General features: G+C 40.1%; 1 protein-coding gene across 1 annotated transcript in view; it reads right to left on the bottom strand.

Annotated features, from left to right (window-relative positions):
- Window positions 1-18,143, bottom strand: part of cdkl5 (cyclin dependent kinase like 5) — an 81,855-nt gene that overhangs the window by 55,959 nt on the left and 7,753 nt on the right. The window contains exon 2 of the mRNA XM_085805190.1: window positions 14,988-15,022. Within this exon, the coding sequence (XP_085661316.1) occupies window positions 14,988-15,022 (35 nt within the window). The remainder of the gene's footprint in view (window positions 1-14,987; window positions 15,023-18,143) is intronic.

The following is an 18,143-nucleotide window of genomic DNA, read 5'->3' as shown; positions in this document are numbered from 1 at the left end:
CACAATCCTTTTTCCCTTCCTTCCTTCCTTCCTTCCTTCCTTCCTTCCTTCCTTCCTTCCTTCCTTCCTTCCTTCCTTCCTTCCTTCCTTCCTTCCTTCGCTTCGTCCTTATTTCTTCTTCCTTCCTGTTTTGATCCAGTTGACCTGGTCTGTTCCCTTCCTCCATCTTTCTTTCCTTCCTTTTTCCCTTCCTTCTTTCCTCCCATCGTTCCCTTTGTCCTTCCTTCGTTCCTTCCTTCTATCCCTTTATCCTTCCTTCCTTCTTTCCCTTTGTCCTTCCTTCCTTTCTTCCTTCCTTCCTTCCTTTCGTCCTTCCTTCCTTCCTTCCTTCCTTCCTTCCTTCCTTCCTTTCGTCCTTCCTTCCTTCCTTTCGTCCTTCCTTTCTTCCTTCCTTCCTTCCTTCCTTCCTTCCTTCCTTCCTTCCTTCCTTCCTTTCGTCCTTCCTTCCTTCCTTCCTTCCTTCCTTCCTTTCTTCCTTCCTTCCTTCCTTCCTTCCTTCCTTCCTTCCTTGACCCAGGGGGACAGCAGGAGGGTTAAGATTGGTGCTTTATTTCTTTATTTATTCATTAATAATTTTTTTTAAATCAGTTTTAGTTTTTCATTTTATGTAGTTCCTTGTGGTTATCTTTCAGTGTGTGTGTGCATTGTGTAGGTGCAAAACTTGCATGCAAAGTTGATGGAATGCTGGTCATACAGTATATGTGGGGCTGAAATAAGAAACCATGTTAGTGCCTTGTGGTTGTTTTCCTCTGTCAAAATGTGGCAGAAAATATGGCAGCTATTGCTATTCCCGATTTTCAGTACAAATAATGGCCAGAATGATTTGACATCACATGTAGTGAAGTTCATCTTTGCACAAAAAGAGTCTGTTGTGTTGCTTTGTGAGGTTACAGTGATCTTTGCCAACAATCTAATCAGTTCATTGAGTCCAAAAGGACATTTGGTACAAAATCTGAATGGATTCCCATGAAATTTCCCATGACACAAGATCAGAGCTGCGTTTTAAGAAGTCACTGTTACCTTGACATTGGATGACCAAAGTCAGATCAACTCATCCTTGAACCCAATGAATGTTTTTTGTCCAATTCGAAGGGGACGGACATACGTACAGCCCTTAAAAACGTAATGCCTCAGTCTGGTCCATCCTGGTTCTCCCTTATTGGCTCATTGATTACTCCCAATCAATAACATATACACCAAGTAGTTGCAATAAATCCAGGTTTCATTAAGAAAATTTCAATGAAGAAAACTGTACTAAACAAATTCACTTTTTTATTATACAACGACAGTAAATCGAAATCAGGGTAAGGTTCAAATTAATACTTGAGAAAACAGAAAATTAAATTATATACACTATAACAATGTAAAACTTAAAATACTATCCACTTTGTCTGCTACAAACCACACCAGTTATCTTTTGCTCTTCAAAGACACAATCAAGATCAAGTTATTTGCATCTGAATCCTTATTTAAAGCAGAAGAACCAACAGTTATTTTCATCACCAATTTATTATTTGTCGATTATTTTTGGGAGAATCGTGAATTATAGAAAATAAAAACCAAAATTCAGCGATGAGCAGCTAAAGTACAAGAGGAGGTCTTCACATTACTGCCACTGCTAAAGAAGACGTCATTAAACAAATGGGAATATAATGAAAATAACGTGAAAATATGTGAACAAACGCTTTGTGTTATTACTCGACAAACTGCTCAAACAATTACTCAACTATCAAAGAATCACTAATGAATTTTCTGTTGATCAACCACCGGTTTTTAATTAACAATGTCAGAAATATAACACTTGCGTAGAAATGCTGTATAGCCGCCGGGAAACACTGGCTATAGCGTGTAGGCTGTGCTATTGTCACTCCTAAAAGACATAAATTCAAGATAACACATACAAGCCTCCATACACACACCCACATACGCTAATACAACACTTGCATAAAGTGGCAGAACATTGCACAAGCACTGGCATGCATTCGCATTCGCTTGACTAATTAAATGTTCCATCAAACACATAATGTACTGGAAACTATACATAATTCATACAGCAACACAGCAACACAGCAACACGTACATTTAGCTAAGTAAGCGTCTCGTTTCTCCTCTGAACCACCTGGCTGGGTTTCATCCAGGTGTTTGGAGTCTCAGGTCTGCTGTAGACTCCTATCAGGGTGACCCATTTACCATCACATAGTCTCTGTATCCAATATCTCCCTCCTCCTCTTCTCCATCACGTTACTTCTCTCTCTCTATCTCTCTTTCTCTTTGCCATCCTTTTCTCTTTTGCCCTGCTTCCAGCTGAGACAAGTAAAAATAACTGCTCTCTTCTCTTGCAGCAAAGCTAAAAAGCCATAGTCTGTGTAGAGTTTCTGGCTCTACATGTGAAAATGAATCCCCTTACACTGTTATATAAGTGTGAAAACATGTCATGTGTCACATCCTAGTAACTTCAAACCATGGAAGAAAAATATAGTAGGCTAGTGTTAGCTTTGTGTTAAGATTGGAGCGATGTTGTGGTTTGGACATGTTATGATCTGAAATGTTCAAAGCCAAAATCATGTACACACTTGTTGTTGAGACCATGTTTATATTGGTTTTTCTATTTGTTCCAATGGAGCACTGTCAACACAGTTGGCTTGAAAGCCTCAAGACTTAAAGGGATACGCCAACATTTTTTTTTCGTGTCTTGCCTCACTCCCGAGTCCATGACCAGCAGATAGACACCATCCTTTCGACTGTGCGTGCAGTAACGAGGGAGATAGAGCCGTATCACCGTAATTAGCTTAGCTCAAATGCTGGAAGTGTATGGGTAGTGTTAGCCTGCCTCCACCTAAAGTCACTAATTAGCTTAGCTCAAACACTGGAAGTGTATAGGTAGTGTTAGCCTGCCTCCACCTAAAGTCATCAGAGAAACTCTTCAGCAACTCTAAAGGGAAACCGGCGGGCCGATCTTCGTCTCAGAGCTACAAAACTCTCCGGTAAGGCATCTTGAGCGGTCAAATGCCGCTAACGGGACGAGATCGGTCAAAACGGAGGGTTCAAGCAAAGACGCTTTATTTTGGTTCAAGCTAGCTACATCGAGGGTAGGTTAGCTTCCTATTTCAAAGTAAAAGCACAAATTCTATCCTCATGGTTTTCTGTATGTAAAGGGCAAAGGGTGTTTTATTTTGTGAAAGTAACTGGAAGTGCGTTGGTCACAACAGCTAGCTTGAGTAGCGCCGAATTCGTCAGCAAAATTGTAAAAATTGTATTTAGACAAATGAACGACACACTGCTGATCTAAACGGCTACTTTCTCATCTAAAAATGTTTGAAATGTCAATAAAGTGATATATTTACAGAGTTTAGAGCTAAAATGAAATCAGCTTCTGACTGCTGATTTCAGCTCGGGTAGGAGGCAGGCTAACACTACCCATACACTTCCAGTGTTTGAGCTAAGCTAATTAGCGACTTTAGGTGGAGGCAGGCTAACACTACCCATACACTTCCAGTGTTTGAGCTAAGCTAATTAGCGACTTTAGGTGGAGGCAGGCTAACACTACCCATACACTTCCAGTGTTTGAGCTAAGCTAATTAGCGACTTTAGGTGGAGGCAGGCTAACACTACCCATACACTTCCAGTGTTTGAGCTAAGCTAATTACGGGCGATACGGCTCTATCTCCCTTGTTACTGCACGCACAGTGGAAAGGATGGTGTCTATCTGCTGGTCATGGACTCAGGAGTGAGGCAAGACACGAAAAATTTTTTTTGGCGTATCCCTTTAAGATTGGAACATTGTTGTGGTGGTTGTCTCCAGTTTGGACATGTTATGATCTGAAATGTTCAAACAAAGCCAAAATCATGGAGACACTTGTTGTTGAGACCATGTTTATATTGGTTTTTCTATTTGTCCCAATGGAGCACTGTCAACACAGTTGGCTTGAAAGCCTCAAGGCTTCAAGAGGCTTCATCAGTTCGTGGCTAATGGCCTCCACAGCCTCCAGATCTGTACCCAAATGAAGTCCAGCAAGAGAAAGCACTCGTCATCAAAGCACCAAGCAACGAGATATCCCTCAGGGATCTGAGTCACCACCTCACCATGATATACGAGATATGATATTATTGTAAATCCGTTATTTTTTAGGGGATTTCTGCCTTTAATTGGATCGGACAGTGGAGCTTTGACAGGAAACAGGGAGAGACAGTGGGGACAGACATGCAGTGAATGATCATTATGGTTGGGGCTCAAACCGGCGTTCTCCCACGTAAGGGACATTTTGCACTACCCTCAGTATTGTAACATCATAAATTTGTGACACATTGAAATTTCTATACCGTACATTTTAATCAACAAGATTATCAAGCAGACAGACTGACCAACACTTCTCTAGTATTCTGATACTAAAAAGTGAAGTTTGTATTTCGTAGTTCCATGATAAATGATCAATACTTGGCATCTATACACCAATACAACGTTACCACACAAAATATCATGACTCTGTGCTGTATTGATTTATTTTCTCCCACCCTAATATCCCAGTGCTCCAATACAGGAACTTGTAGAGTCAATGTTAAGGTGCATTGAAGCTGTACTACAACACTGTACTAACTCTAAAAATAGTTTTTTTTGTCACCATCAGGTATCAGGAGCACTCATACACCTGCTTATTCATGCAATTGTCCAATCAACCAATCATCTGCCAGCAGGGAAATCCTCCAATTGCAGCCTTACTGAGTTTCATTAACTGGAGAATCAGCTTCTGCTACATAAAGCCAGACCACTTCACCAACATCCTGCTTTAATCACAATAAATGTTCTTTTTGACTGAAGGATACTGGAAAACAAATAGATTATTAGTTTTCTGGAAATATTCACTTTTATCTTGTTGACAAAATCATACATTTTTTTTGTTTTTTTCCATCTCTGTCCAAATTGGAATTTATTTAATGATGTGATCAGGTTTTAGTGCAGCAGATTTGAGTATTATCATGTTTAATTTATATCTGTCATATTTACTGTATGTCACATATAAATGATTGATTAGCTCTACAGCCTCTTTGCCTTTATTTTTCATGCAGTAGCAGCAGAGCAACATGACGAGACGAGACCTCCTGATCAATAACTATAAGATTCTGTCTCGCCCGCCCGCTCTTTCTCACTTTCTCACTTTCTGTGTCACCAAAATAACTCTGATTAGCTGTTGCGTACGAATAACAATCAGCAGGCCGAGTGTTGACGGATTAGTCATCTGTGCAGGTAGCCGTGGTCGACTCTGTCTCCGCTCTGTGTCCCCAATGGTAATTCCTCCTACAGGAGAATGTAATGTATGAATGTGTTCTTCAAATAGGCTAATATTATATTTTTATGTGTGTATATTATTTTATAAAATGTAACGTAGAATAATAATAGTTAAAATAAAGACATTTAAAGTACAATATTCTGTATTATTCCATTATTCCAGTGTTTCCCTATAGGTTTACAGCTTTTGAAGGGGGGTGGCAGCAGAGGAGGAAAAGGAGGACAAAGGAATCATGGTGTTCACATGTTTCCTTTCAGTCAATTTGTACAGTATAATCAATAGATCAATACAATATAACATCATTTTATAATATAAATTAAGTGTTTAAAACCTAAACACATTTTCCTGAATAAACATGTAAAAGTGTTTAAAAAGTGTTACAGCGAATAAACACTGTGACGCGTTTGAAAAGTGTTACGGATAAGTGTTTAGTAATGAGTTCAGATCTTAAACATTTGGTTTTACAGTGTACAACACGGCAAATCAAATGTGCATGCAATAATAAATATTTGTTCCAGTCTAAACTGGTGTTGATAGAGAAGTGTTCCTCTCACACACGCAGCACTTCACTGCTGCTAACAAAGACCTTAATCAGAGCAGAGACACTTAAGTCTTCCCCACACAACACACACAGAGGGACGGGGCGACGCGCCAGCCAATCACCACGCTCACTCACTGTCGCCTGCTTTCTCTATTTTAACATGTCCGATGATGATGCAGACTGTGTTTTAGTTTTGCTTCTATCTGCCTTTGTTGAGCTGCAGCCAGGGCCGTTGCTAGGAATTCTGGGCCCCCTTAAAGAATACTAAAGTGGGCCCCTCCCCCTAACTTTTCCACTTTTTTTTTCTTAGACTACGTATGTATTATCATTTATTATTTAGCCGACTTTGTTTTGATGCTAATGCAGCATTACACCGCAAAAACTCAAGTGTCTTACCAAGAATATTTGTCTTATTTCTAGTCAAAATGTCATTTCTAGTCAAAACAAATATCATTATACTTAAAATAAGACACATCATATTAAAAGTAGCTTGTTTTTAGACACTTTTTACTTCTTTCAAGCAGATTTTCACTTGGAATAAGTAGAAAAAATCTGATAGTGGAGCAAGTTTTTCTTCCTTATTACAAACACAAAAAACTTGCTTTCACTGGCAGATTTTTCTACTTATTTCAAGTGAAAATTTGTTTGAAACAAGTGAAAATGATCTAAAAACAAGTTAATTTTTAGGTAATGAGTCTTATTTTAAGTGGAGTTTTTACAGTGTACTATGAGTACGGGTCTCACGCTTGCTGTCCTGCTTGTTGTTGTTGTTATTGTCTTGCCTTGTTGTTTTTTATGAGACCAAAAACAAATCTCCACATCGTGGACAAATAAAACTAACTAACTAACTAACTAAATCAGTCATACAAAGATTAGACTACTGGGGTTTCTTATGGGCCCCACTGGGCGCTGGGCCCCTAGAGTTATCATCACCTTTCTCCCCTATAGATACAACGGCCCTGGCTGCAGCTTCCTCCATCACCGTCACGTTCTGCTCACCATGTCATTTAGTTCATGGCTCCTCCAGAGTGCGAGCGTTTGCATATTTAGAATTTCACTCATTGTATATAATTTATGCCTCTTCAAATTTTCATGAAGCGTGGCTTTGAAAGAACTTGTGCAAATGGAAGATACAGGGGAGAGGGACCACAGGACAAACACCAAGCAAAGCACTCACAGTAATGAACAGCTCTGGTTTAAATTCAGAAGCAGCAACCTCAGTTTAGTTTAATTTCCTCCTCATCTCTCACTCAGTGTTGTTGGTAATAACCCAGATTTGTCTGCTACTTATCACCGGCCCTTTGAGCGTCATTCTACATTTCATTTCCACATAAGATTGGGTTCAAGAAACAATATGGTGACCGAAAATGTAATAAGATTTGCTCATTTTTGATGTCAGCCCTCAGTCAGAAACATGATGGAACAGTAACGGCATTAAACTTTAAAAACGCCTGTGATTCTGCTGCGACTTTCTCTTCCTCCTACAGTCGTCCTCTCTCGCTGCAGAGTTCAGTGGTTTTCACAAACATTATTTCATAATACCACTGACAGAAGATACACTGATAAAAAATATGTTAAATATCAAAGTATAGTGTTGCTTCTTTTCTTCTATTAATTTATTGTTTTTATAATCTATTGTTTTTATTTATTCTATTCTCCATGCACTACTTTTTACTATTTTATGTCTTGCTGTTGAATGACTGTTTGTTTATTGTGCAGCTGAGAAATTGAATTTCCTTCGGGATAAATAAAGTATTTGTCTATCTATCTATCTATCTATCTATCTATCTATCTATCTATCTATCTATCTATCTATCTATCTATCTATCTATCTATCTATCTATCTATCTATCTATCTATCTATCTATCTATCTATCTATCTATCTATCTATCTATATCCACACATATGAATGTTTTCTACAGAACAGTTAAATCACTGTTAGTCACTGTGGCTCAGTTTGACCAGTTTTGAGAATCAAATGGTTGCAGGATTTTCTATAAACATTATGTAAAGTCTATAAGTGAATAGAATCTGGTTATATCTGCAGAATAAGACGAATATGGATTGAAGTTTGATGACCTCATGTTTCTCGTAGATGTGCTATCTTATATACGAGTTAGCTCCGTTAAATCCATTTACTTTCAAACTCTAGTTCTTTTCTGGGTGACATCTGCAGCTTTGGTTTTGTGGTTTGTTCAGTTTTGATTTCGCTCTGGTTGATCATTTTGAGAGGGCTCTTCTCTTCTCTGCAGCAGCAGCAGCTGAGGCTCATGATAATCACAAACGTGCAAAGTTGGTGCATTTGCCTGGTTCAAGTGATGCAAACTTAACACGATTGGTTCACAGGGATTCACTCTCTGATGGAGGTAACTCTGTTCATCGGAGGAAGGAGGAAAGTGCTGAAGTCTTAGTAGATAGTTTATTGATTCTGGAGGGAAATTACTTCTGTGCAACAACAACACAACACAAAATGTGACGAGAAACACGCAGCAATTTTAGTTTTAGTTTAGTTTAGTTTAAGTTTATTTCGGACATGTTAGTAAAAGAAATAAAACATAATACAGAAATGGACAGACATAACATATAAAAACTTTGCAAAGACAACATATGAACAAAAAATATAGAAAAAAATAAAATAATTGAAATTAAAGGTAATTTGATTATTTTTTGTTTGTTTGTTTGTTTTTTCATATCTGAAAAGGAGTGGGAAGAAGTAAAACTTATTTACTCCCAACCCTTATTCATAAATTATCTATCAAGTTATCTAGTCATTATAATCTATACAGTAAGTTAATTTATGAGTTATTTAACTGGATTTATTCTAATATATTATTACATTTATATTTATATACATATAGATTTATTCTAACATAGAGTATGATTACTAATCTTTATCTCTCTATATAGTCATATACGTATAAAAACATATACAATACAAGTCATGTGAAAAGCATTAGAGGATGTGAGTTAAAATAATACATATCCATACCAATCAAGTACTAAATTATTGTTCAGAATCAACATTTTTATACAGTAAATGGGCGGTTGGATCTATTAACCTACTGAGCTAAATATGAGTCCACGTTGGGCAGCTCAGTCTGAATGATGTCAGCTCCTAACACCGGCCGACTATCGCTCACCGCGACTGTCTCTGATGTGATCAATCAGCTGCAGCGTTCAAGACTCATCAGTTAAAAAGACTTAAAAGTCATTAAAAACCTGCGCTCGTCACTGAGGAAACTTTTAAAACATTAAGAATTATAAATGGAGTTGGTCAAAGTGACGGCACGAAGCCAGAGGTCATGATGAGTCAAGTGAACAGGTCTGAACCGATCCCAGTGATGTGGGGCGGTGTGAAGACCTGCAGACCTGCTGCTTTGAACATCGTTAGCCCGTCAGCGTTGTATTATTCAGACCTGCACTTCATTTTGGGAACTTTTCTTGGGATCTTGAGCCAAAAAGAGCCCAGATTTATTTTTTTAACCTTTCTTTGACTTACCACTATGCAGAGTATAAAATTAACTTTGTGACTTTTACCGGCCAAAATATGTTTTCACCGGCCACTGAACTGCTCACAACAAGTCATTAAAATCAGCAGTGTTTCCCCCATTGCATTATAGTTAGCTGCCTTAACAACACACACCTCCCTCCTAAACTAAATTGTTGCAATAAATATATGTTACAAAATAGGTTTAGGCTTAGGATTAGCTGATGGAATGACAACAGACATTGCATAAATAATAAATAAATAAATAATAAAATAGGCTTTTGGAGGAAGATATAGTGATGTGAGTTTTGAAACTGACATTTAAAAGTGCATAAACTTAGACTGAATAAGTGGTGTGAACACAGGTTTTTTTTTGTTTTTTTTGTAAATATAGATGGGCTCACAGTTTGGCATTTATGACGACAATTATATAGTGAAGTTGGCATATTCCAGCTGTCGGCCAATGGCGAGTGGCCTCATAATTTTACTCGCCAAAACATATTTTTACCTGCATTTGGCGAGTGGCGGGTGCTAATTAACCCTGCCACTATGTCTATGTGCTGCAAACGTAACGTTCAGCATTAGTTTATCTAAAAAAGTGCCAACAGTTCCTTTACAGACTGTTTTCCACCTCTGATGCCCTAATTCACTAATGTATCTTATCAAGTCCGATGTAGCCTAGATGAATTAATTTCATGTGAAAACTGTGTCAACCTTGTTCTATGATAAATTATGACAACGACCAATTGATGCTGATGTTGATCACCTTTACAGTAACTGCTGCTCCTACTGAGATTAAACTCTTAGTTAACAGCACTTTATTAATGAAGGCCTGAAATCATGTGCTAATAATAGCTGCAGTAATCTGTCCTGTCCTTAACCCCGTTCCTGGATGATGGAGTCAGGACATCACACTGGTGTTTGTTTCATTCATAACAATGTTGGTGGAAAATGAACAAATGAAAAGATCAAACTCATTACATCCAGAAATCTGAATGAGAAGAAGAATTGAAACTGAAGTCTGATAACAAACGGACCAGTGATCATTTGTTCAATTTCAGAGTCAGAGTGTAGTGTAGCTACATGCTCAACCAGCCATGTCAGTGTGTTGACCTCATGACTTCTTGCCCTGAAGGCACCAACTGAACGAGTACTGAACAAGAATGAGACCAAAACATTAGAATAAAAATGGTATGAAACCATTTTTAAATTGAAATCTACTGGAGTCAAAGGTAGACCTGTTCGCTAACTCTCTATCTGTCTTTTCTTGCGATTGTAAGTATTAGCATTAGCATTAGCATACCATGGGGCTAGTGCAGATTACAGGATTATGCTACATGGGTTGTGTTAGAAATAACTGATTATTAGTTTCTATCAAAGTTGTCATTCTCTCTCTAGCCTGACAAGCCAGACTACATCATGAACATGTCTAGTCTGGCAACGAGCGGTAGACCTCGGCTCAATCCAGGGGGCGGGATGAAGGCTGTCTTTCAAACTGCCTCTGCACGCAATAGGGTAGCGCTACGACCAATCAGAGCAAAGAGCAGGATGACGTCGGTAGATTAAACTTTTCACATTTTTACATCCTTCTTCGAAGTTGAATTCTTTCAAAGTTGATGCCAACGCCGATTCAAACCATTCCTTTGCCAAAGCCATCTTCTTGTCATGTTTTTCACCGTCGCAAATAATGTCGTCATGGCGTTAAGCCGCCCAACGACTCTCTAAACAGATAGAGCGCTGTGATTGGTCAACACAAACGGTGTTGGAGACTCAAAAAGTTCCTATGGCTCGTTTCTAGACCCACCTACGGAGCAAATATACAGTATTTGCTGCCGCTAGGGTGCAGCTAGATTTCTAGGCTACATTCTCTCACAATTTCCACTTATTTTTTCTTTGCTGGTTAACAGAAGTCACAGTGAAACAAATAAATGAGTACATCAGATCTACTTTGGTGATTATCAGCCATTTTTCACTTTGCAACTCAGAGCGTCGCAGGTCGGGGACGTTGCTTTGATCAATAAACACACGGCAGAGAAAAGGCAAGAGGAGGAAGATAATGGATAAAGCAACACATGAGCAGGGATTGAAACATGTAGTCACGTATGGAAAGCTCTGCTGGATGAGTCACAGCAGCAGGCCCTGCTTTCCTGCATACCAACTACATTAATGGAATAAATTTAAATACTTTGCTGAAGAACCATATTATTCTTCAGTGTTCCCGAGTTAAAATTCTGAATGGTGCATACAGTGTGACCTACAGACAGGCGGCAAATTAAAGAAGAGACACGTATAAAGTGTTGGGCCATCACCAGCTGCCAGAACAGCTCCAGTGTGCTTTGGCTTCGGTTCAACGAGCCTCTGAACTCTCCTCTAAAGATGACACCTCATTGGTGGAGCGTGCCGTCTGACACGTCACCCCACACTCAACCATCCAGGGGGCGCTGTGTGTCTTAGGGACGAGAGAGAGAGTGGTGGTCGTCCTGGAAGGAGACCACTCCCTCAAGTCAGACATGATTCACCACCTCAGGATCAACAGTCATCACTCAAAATAACACGGTGTTCATTTGTAGTGACGCTCCTCCCTTTAATGGGACAAGTGGACCAATGGACACCAACCATGCCAACGACATACTCCCCAACAGACCCACTGGACCCCCTCCCTGCAGAAGCATCAAGCATTCAGGTACGTCACAGGTGCACCCGAAGGATGACTCATCTGACCGCGTCACGCTTTCACACATCGTAGACTGACTTGTGTCTGAACGGGTTTGGCACCACTGCACTCTTGTAATGTTGGTTTACGCACTTCATCCAATAGATTGTCTCTCAGTCTAATCACAGCATTAAAGGGCCAACATTCTTTTTTTTTTTACATGTCTTGCCTCACTCCCGAGTCCATGACCAGCAGATAGACACCATCCTTTCGACTGTGCGTGCAGTAACGAGGGAGATAGAGCCGTATCGCCCGTAATTAGCTTAGCTCAAACACTGGAAGTGTATGGGTAGTGTTAGCCTGCCTCCACCTAAAGTCGCTAATTAGCTTAGCTCAAACACTGGAAGTGTATGGGTAGTGTTAGCCTGCCTCCACCTAAAGTCATCAGAGAAACTCTTCAGCAACACTAAACGGAAACCGGCGGGCCGATCTTCGTCTCAGAGCTGACAAAACTCTCTGGTAAGGCATCTTGAGCGGTCAAATGCCGCTAACGGGACGAGATCGGTCAAAACGGAGGGTTCAAGCAAAGACGGTTTATTTTGGTTCAAGCTAGCGACATCGAGAAAGTGAAAGTAACCAGAAGTGCGTTGGTCACAACGGCTAGCTTGAGTAGCGCCGAATTCGTCCGAAACAAAATAGTAAACAGCTGGTATTTAGACAAATTAACGACACACTGCTGATCTAAACGGCTACTTTCTCGCCTAAACATGTTTGAAATGTGGATAAAGTGATATATTTACAGAGTTTAGAGCTAAAATGAAATCAGCTTCTGACTGCTGATTTCAGCTCGGGTAGGAGGCAGGCTAACACTACCCATACACTTCCAGTGTTTGAGCTAAGCTAATTACGGGCGATACGGCTCTATCTCCCTTGTTACTGCACGCACAGTCGAAAGGATGGTGTCTATCTGCTGGTCATGGACTCAGGAGTGAGGCAAGACATGAAAAAAAATGTTGGCTTACCACTTTAATGGGACAAGTGGACCAATGGACATCAACCATGCCAACGACATACTCCCCAACAGACCCACTGGACCCCCTCCCTGCAGAAGCATCAAGCATTCAGGTACGTCACAGGTGCACCCGCCCACCTGACAAAGGATGACTCATCTGACTGTGTCACGCTTTCACACATCGTAGACTGACTTGTGTCTGAACGGGTTTGGCACCACTGTTGGTTTATGCGCTGCTTCGTCCAATAGGTTGTCCCTCAGTCTAATCACAGCATTAATGTTCTCAATCACCTGCTTTCTTTCTTTCTTCTACATATCCCAATAATGCACGAGTGTCATGGTCGTCAGATGTGCTGTTTGTCACAGTTTCAGATCCTCTTTACCGACGTCTTTCCAATCCGTCTCAGTGCACTCAGATGAACTCTGAAACCCTTTGTTGTGGATGGCGGTTTGTAGCTGCACCAAGCAAAGTTCACACTCAACATAACACCGTTCAGTGCAGCCGTCAATGTTCAAGTTGGACTCAAACTGTGACAAACACCCAAAAGGGCCAATAGGAATGAAGCATTCAGCATTCAGCAGAGCTGGAAGCAGTCGCTGTGGAAACGGAGCTCTACATCTCCAACCACCTCCTCCTCTTGTTATTACCAGGGCTCTTTACATCATCACACAGGAAACAGACTGTACATTGTTGTTCACAACGACAGAGTCTGACCTCAGGGGGAGATTCACACTTCTTAGAGAGAGATGTTTTACTCTACAACGTTGGAGAAATCCTCCTCTGTTTGCTTCGTCCTGGGCGACTCCTCTGAACAGTTGTACTGACCAAAGCAGAACCAATCACCTTAAGTATTAAAGGGATAGTTCAACATTTTGGCAAATTGGCCCATTGCCATAATCCCTATAGTCATAGCAGTAGGTTCGTTACCTTTAATTGTCGGTGCAAGCTATTTTTAGAACGGCGGAGCAGAGCCGTGAGCTGCTCAGAGCTACAGTATGGAGGCTAAAGGAATTTCTTGGTTTCCCTCATCAAACTCATCAAATACACAATCCAACAACTCCACAACGCTCTGGTGGACAAGTTGTGAGCTGCACATTCACCACGCTATGAGATAATAACACAACGTTACCACACAGAGTTGTTTTAGAGGGAAATTCATGCAAAACCACTGATGCGCGTTGCCTTCAGGGACAGTTTTTCATCAACAGTCTCTGCATTTCCCTCTAAAACAACTCTGTGTGGTAACATTGTGTTATTATCTCATAGCGTGGTGAATGTGCAGCTCACAACTTGTCCACGACAGCCTTTTGGAGTTGTTGGGTTGTGTATTTGATGAGTTTGATGAGGAAAACCAAGAAATTCCCTTAGCCTACAGCCCTGAGCAGCTCACGGCTCTGCTCCGCCGTTCTAAAAATAGCTTGCACCGACAATTAAAGGTAACGAACCTACTGCTATGACTATAACGATTATGGCAATGGGCCAATTTGCCAAAATGTTGAACTATCCCTTTAAAGTTGTTACTGCTGCCTACTGTTTCAAACTGTTAGTGCTCCGATCTGAATCCGTTTCAGGTAAAACACAGACAGTGTCGGACAACCTCACACAACCACAAGACAAATCCCCTGACACGCCACTCTAATGTTGTATTTATCCATCTGATAGTGATAGAAAGCTGAAGCCATTTAACACCAACTAAAATCTGCCGAGGACAGTAGAGAAGGAAACTTATATGATTTCTTTGTGTCAGTTTTCTTTGCTGTTGTTGCATCATTCTTTGATATAAAGTACTAAATAACTAGAAGGTCAATCCAAACAAAGTATGAAACATCATCTTTGTTTCATTGTTTTTTGACTCTGCCCATCCAATCGCTCAAGAAAAACTCAACAGAAACACAACAAAAACGTCCATTCACGACAATGCAAACCGTTCTTATTTTCATACAAAGTCATACAAAACAGTTTGTTGACAGCTGGACGTACAGACAGAAGTAAGAAAGGCCGTCTTACCTTATGCCTGCACTTCAGCACCACTCCATACGCTCCTGCACAGAGAGAGACAGAAAATATCAATAAAGTGAGACTGAGACGTGTTGTTAAGTTCCAACATCTTAATTATGTTTTGGCCTCCCAAACCTTTAGACAAACATGTTCATAAGAAGTAAGAGCAGCAGGTGAGAGCCACCAGAGAAACAGCAGTTAATAGGTGAGGCGGAGGCACGGACTCTCCCACACACTCCACACACACGGAGAGCTGTCCCTGTAGTTTTCTGTCTTTCTTAAGCACGTCATGTTCTCAGTTGATCATCCATATTTCAGATCTCAGGTCCAGACAAATGACTTTTTTAAGTCTTGTAAACCAGACTTGCATTTGTTGTGATAAAAACAAAAATTCAGTAGGGTGGAGTGAGTATAGTTGAGACATGTGTACAGTTGAAACAGCCTTAATATCTTGCCCGTGCTGCAAGGCTGAGCCACCAGTTTTACTCAGCAAATGCATATTAGCATCCTCTCTGGTTGTGGGAAATTTGAAGAGTTTTAGCATCTCCAGTCCAAAGATATCAGCAAAAGTCTTTTTACTAGGGTAAGAATTTCACTTTACCATGTCCCTTCCACAACGAATAGCTTATTATCCTTTTGTGACCATCAAACATAACTTACATCATTGCAAACGTTATTTTGTGCCCTAAAAACTCACATATTTCATGCTATCCTAGCATGTAAGGTCACTGCACAATCTAGAGAAATACACAAAGTGGTCAGCGAGGTGATAGAGTGATCCTGATAGAGTTCTATTACATCACATCACTGTTAAGTTGTGCAGTGTAGGCTACGATAACATGTTATAAGTCATAATAAGACCAAAAACACAAAGAAAATGGGGGGAAAAAACTAATATTTGTGATACCTGAACAGTGTTATATTAAAGCAGAAGTAAGCGGAATATTTGTGTTAATATAAGTCTTAAATAGTTGTATCTTCCGACAGCAATCACTTCTATAGAGTGTTTGGTCCGAAACACGGGTCTGTCAGTCACTCGGCTCTGCTCTGAGCGCAGGAGAAAACTTCTTGTATCCTACAACCTTTATCCAATGAGGAGAGAGAACGGCATAAAGGGCTGTGTGTGCAGCCAAGGGATGCACGTGAATGTGGTGACGTAGGGACGAGGACCAATAGATCCATGACGAGGGCGGGGGCTGCTAACTCCATCGGCTGACAAGAAGTTAGCCAAAACGACCGGATCGCTTACTTCTGCTTTAATATATATACTATTAATATTATAATTTTATGTGATATAATAATATTTATATTAATAATACAATAATATTCCATTGTTTTTAATTTTGATGAAGAGGAATACATTTATTTTGAAATACCTGGTCAAATTGTCTTTTTTTTTTTTTTAAGTTTATTGCATTTACAATTGATGTTCAGTCATCATCAATGGTTTTCAATGGTGTCTCAACTGTACCAAGGTACCGTCTCAACTGCTACCCTATCTGTCCAAGCTGCTTTTGTTGCCATTCAAAATAGGAACACAACATACGATGGTGAGGTAAAGGCTGCTCATCTCAGACACTGTGTTCACTCCCAGTTGTGCCTGTTCCAGGTTAAACTATTCATTCATCTGGGAACAAGACGAGAGCAAACAAATAGTTCCACATGAATAAAGACCGACCTCCATCGCTCCCGTATCCTCCTTTTGTTTTCATCTATTACATTCTGTTGCCAGGTTTGTTCGATCACTGCAAAACTGGCAACGTTACAAGAGAGGAGTAAGTAACATGCGTCATTCCCCCACAGAATCAGAGCTGCAGTGCATGATGGGTACATTTAAAGAAAGAAACATATATTCATAGCTCCTCCTATTGTTTTAACGTGTGAGTATTTTACAGATGGGAAGCTGCTGCTGGAAACTGCAGTTCCTTCAACGGCCACTTGAGGGTGGCTCCAGAAGTGAGTCAACCGCCATAGACTCCCATGTTAAAAACTCCAACTTTACACCAGAAATAAGTGTATTTACAGGCTGGTACAAAAACAGTCCTGCTCCATGGCAACTGTACTGGGGTGTAAGTTTTATGCAACTCATCGGTTTATATTTTATTAAGGCTTTTACACTGCAAAAACTCAAAATCTTTCCAAGAATATTTGTCCTATTTCTTGTCAAAATGTCTCATTTCTAGTCAAAACAAATCTCTTTCCACTTAAAATAAGACTCATCACCTAAAATTTAATTTGTTTTTAGATCATTTTCACTTGTTTCAAACTAATTTTCACTTGAAATAAGTAGAAAAATCTGCCAGTGAAAGCAAGTTTTTTTTGTGCTTGTAATAAGAAAGAAAAACTTGCTCCACTATCAGATTTTTCTGCTTATTTCAATTGAAAATCTGCTTGAAATAAGTAAAAAGTGTCTAAAAACAAGCTACTTTTTATTTGATGAGTTTTATTGAAAGTATAATTAGATTTGTTTTGACTAGAAATAAGACAAATATTCTTGGTAAGATTTTGAGTTTTTGCAGTGTACCCCTTTTCCACCAGAAAGAAACTGGTGCTAGTTTGGTGCTGGTAGTTACTGGTTAGCTGGTTCAACTCATGCAGGAGCTGCTCCTGTCCTGGCTAGCCTACTACAGAGTTCTCAACTAGCTTGAAAATTAAAACCCGGTCCGATCAGCGGGTGTTAAAGCCCGGACCCGACACAGCCTGTCTCACTAGCATTTATTCTCGGCCCTCAACCAGCCATAAAAGGAAAAAAAGGAAGCCATCTTGGACTTGACCACCGTGAACAGTGACTGCGTTTTGACGGTGAGACGTTTTGATTCTTAAATGAACGTTAGCCGTTGTTGTTAGCCACAGCCTGTAGCTCGGCTACGCAGCTTAGACTGTGATTAGCAACGATCTGCAGTTTAACGTAATAATATATTAATAATGTCTGTGTGTGAACCATTGTCTGACCTGCCCTGAGTGGGTTTCGAACCCGGCTCTCTCGCACCGCAGGCAATGATGCTAACTGTTTCGCCAAGAGGTCAACGACCACTTGGCAAGTGGGTTAGCACGTCTTTTATGTGAGTGAGTTTAACTTCAGTACTGCTAACCGCTAGCTCGTAAACCAGCCTCTCCCGGAAATGCAATTCATTTCATTTCTGAGGGAGAGTCTGGCCTCATCCC

Source organism: Trachurus japonicus, chromosome 3, assembly GCF_045865225.1.
Source record: "Trachurus japonicus isolate A0001 chromosome 3, Traja_1.0".
In the NCBI taxonomy this organism is placed as follows: Eukaryota; Metazoa; Chordata; class Actinopteri; order Carangiformes; family Carangidae; genus Trachurus; species Trachurus japonicus.
This window is presented reverse-complemented; position numbering and strand designations above follow the sequence as displayed.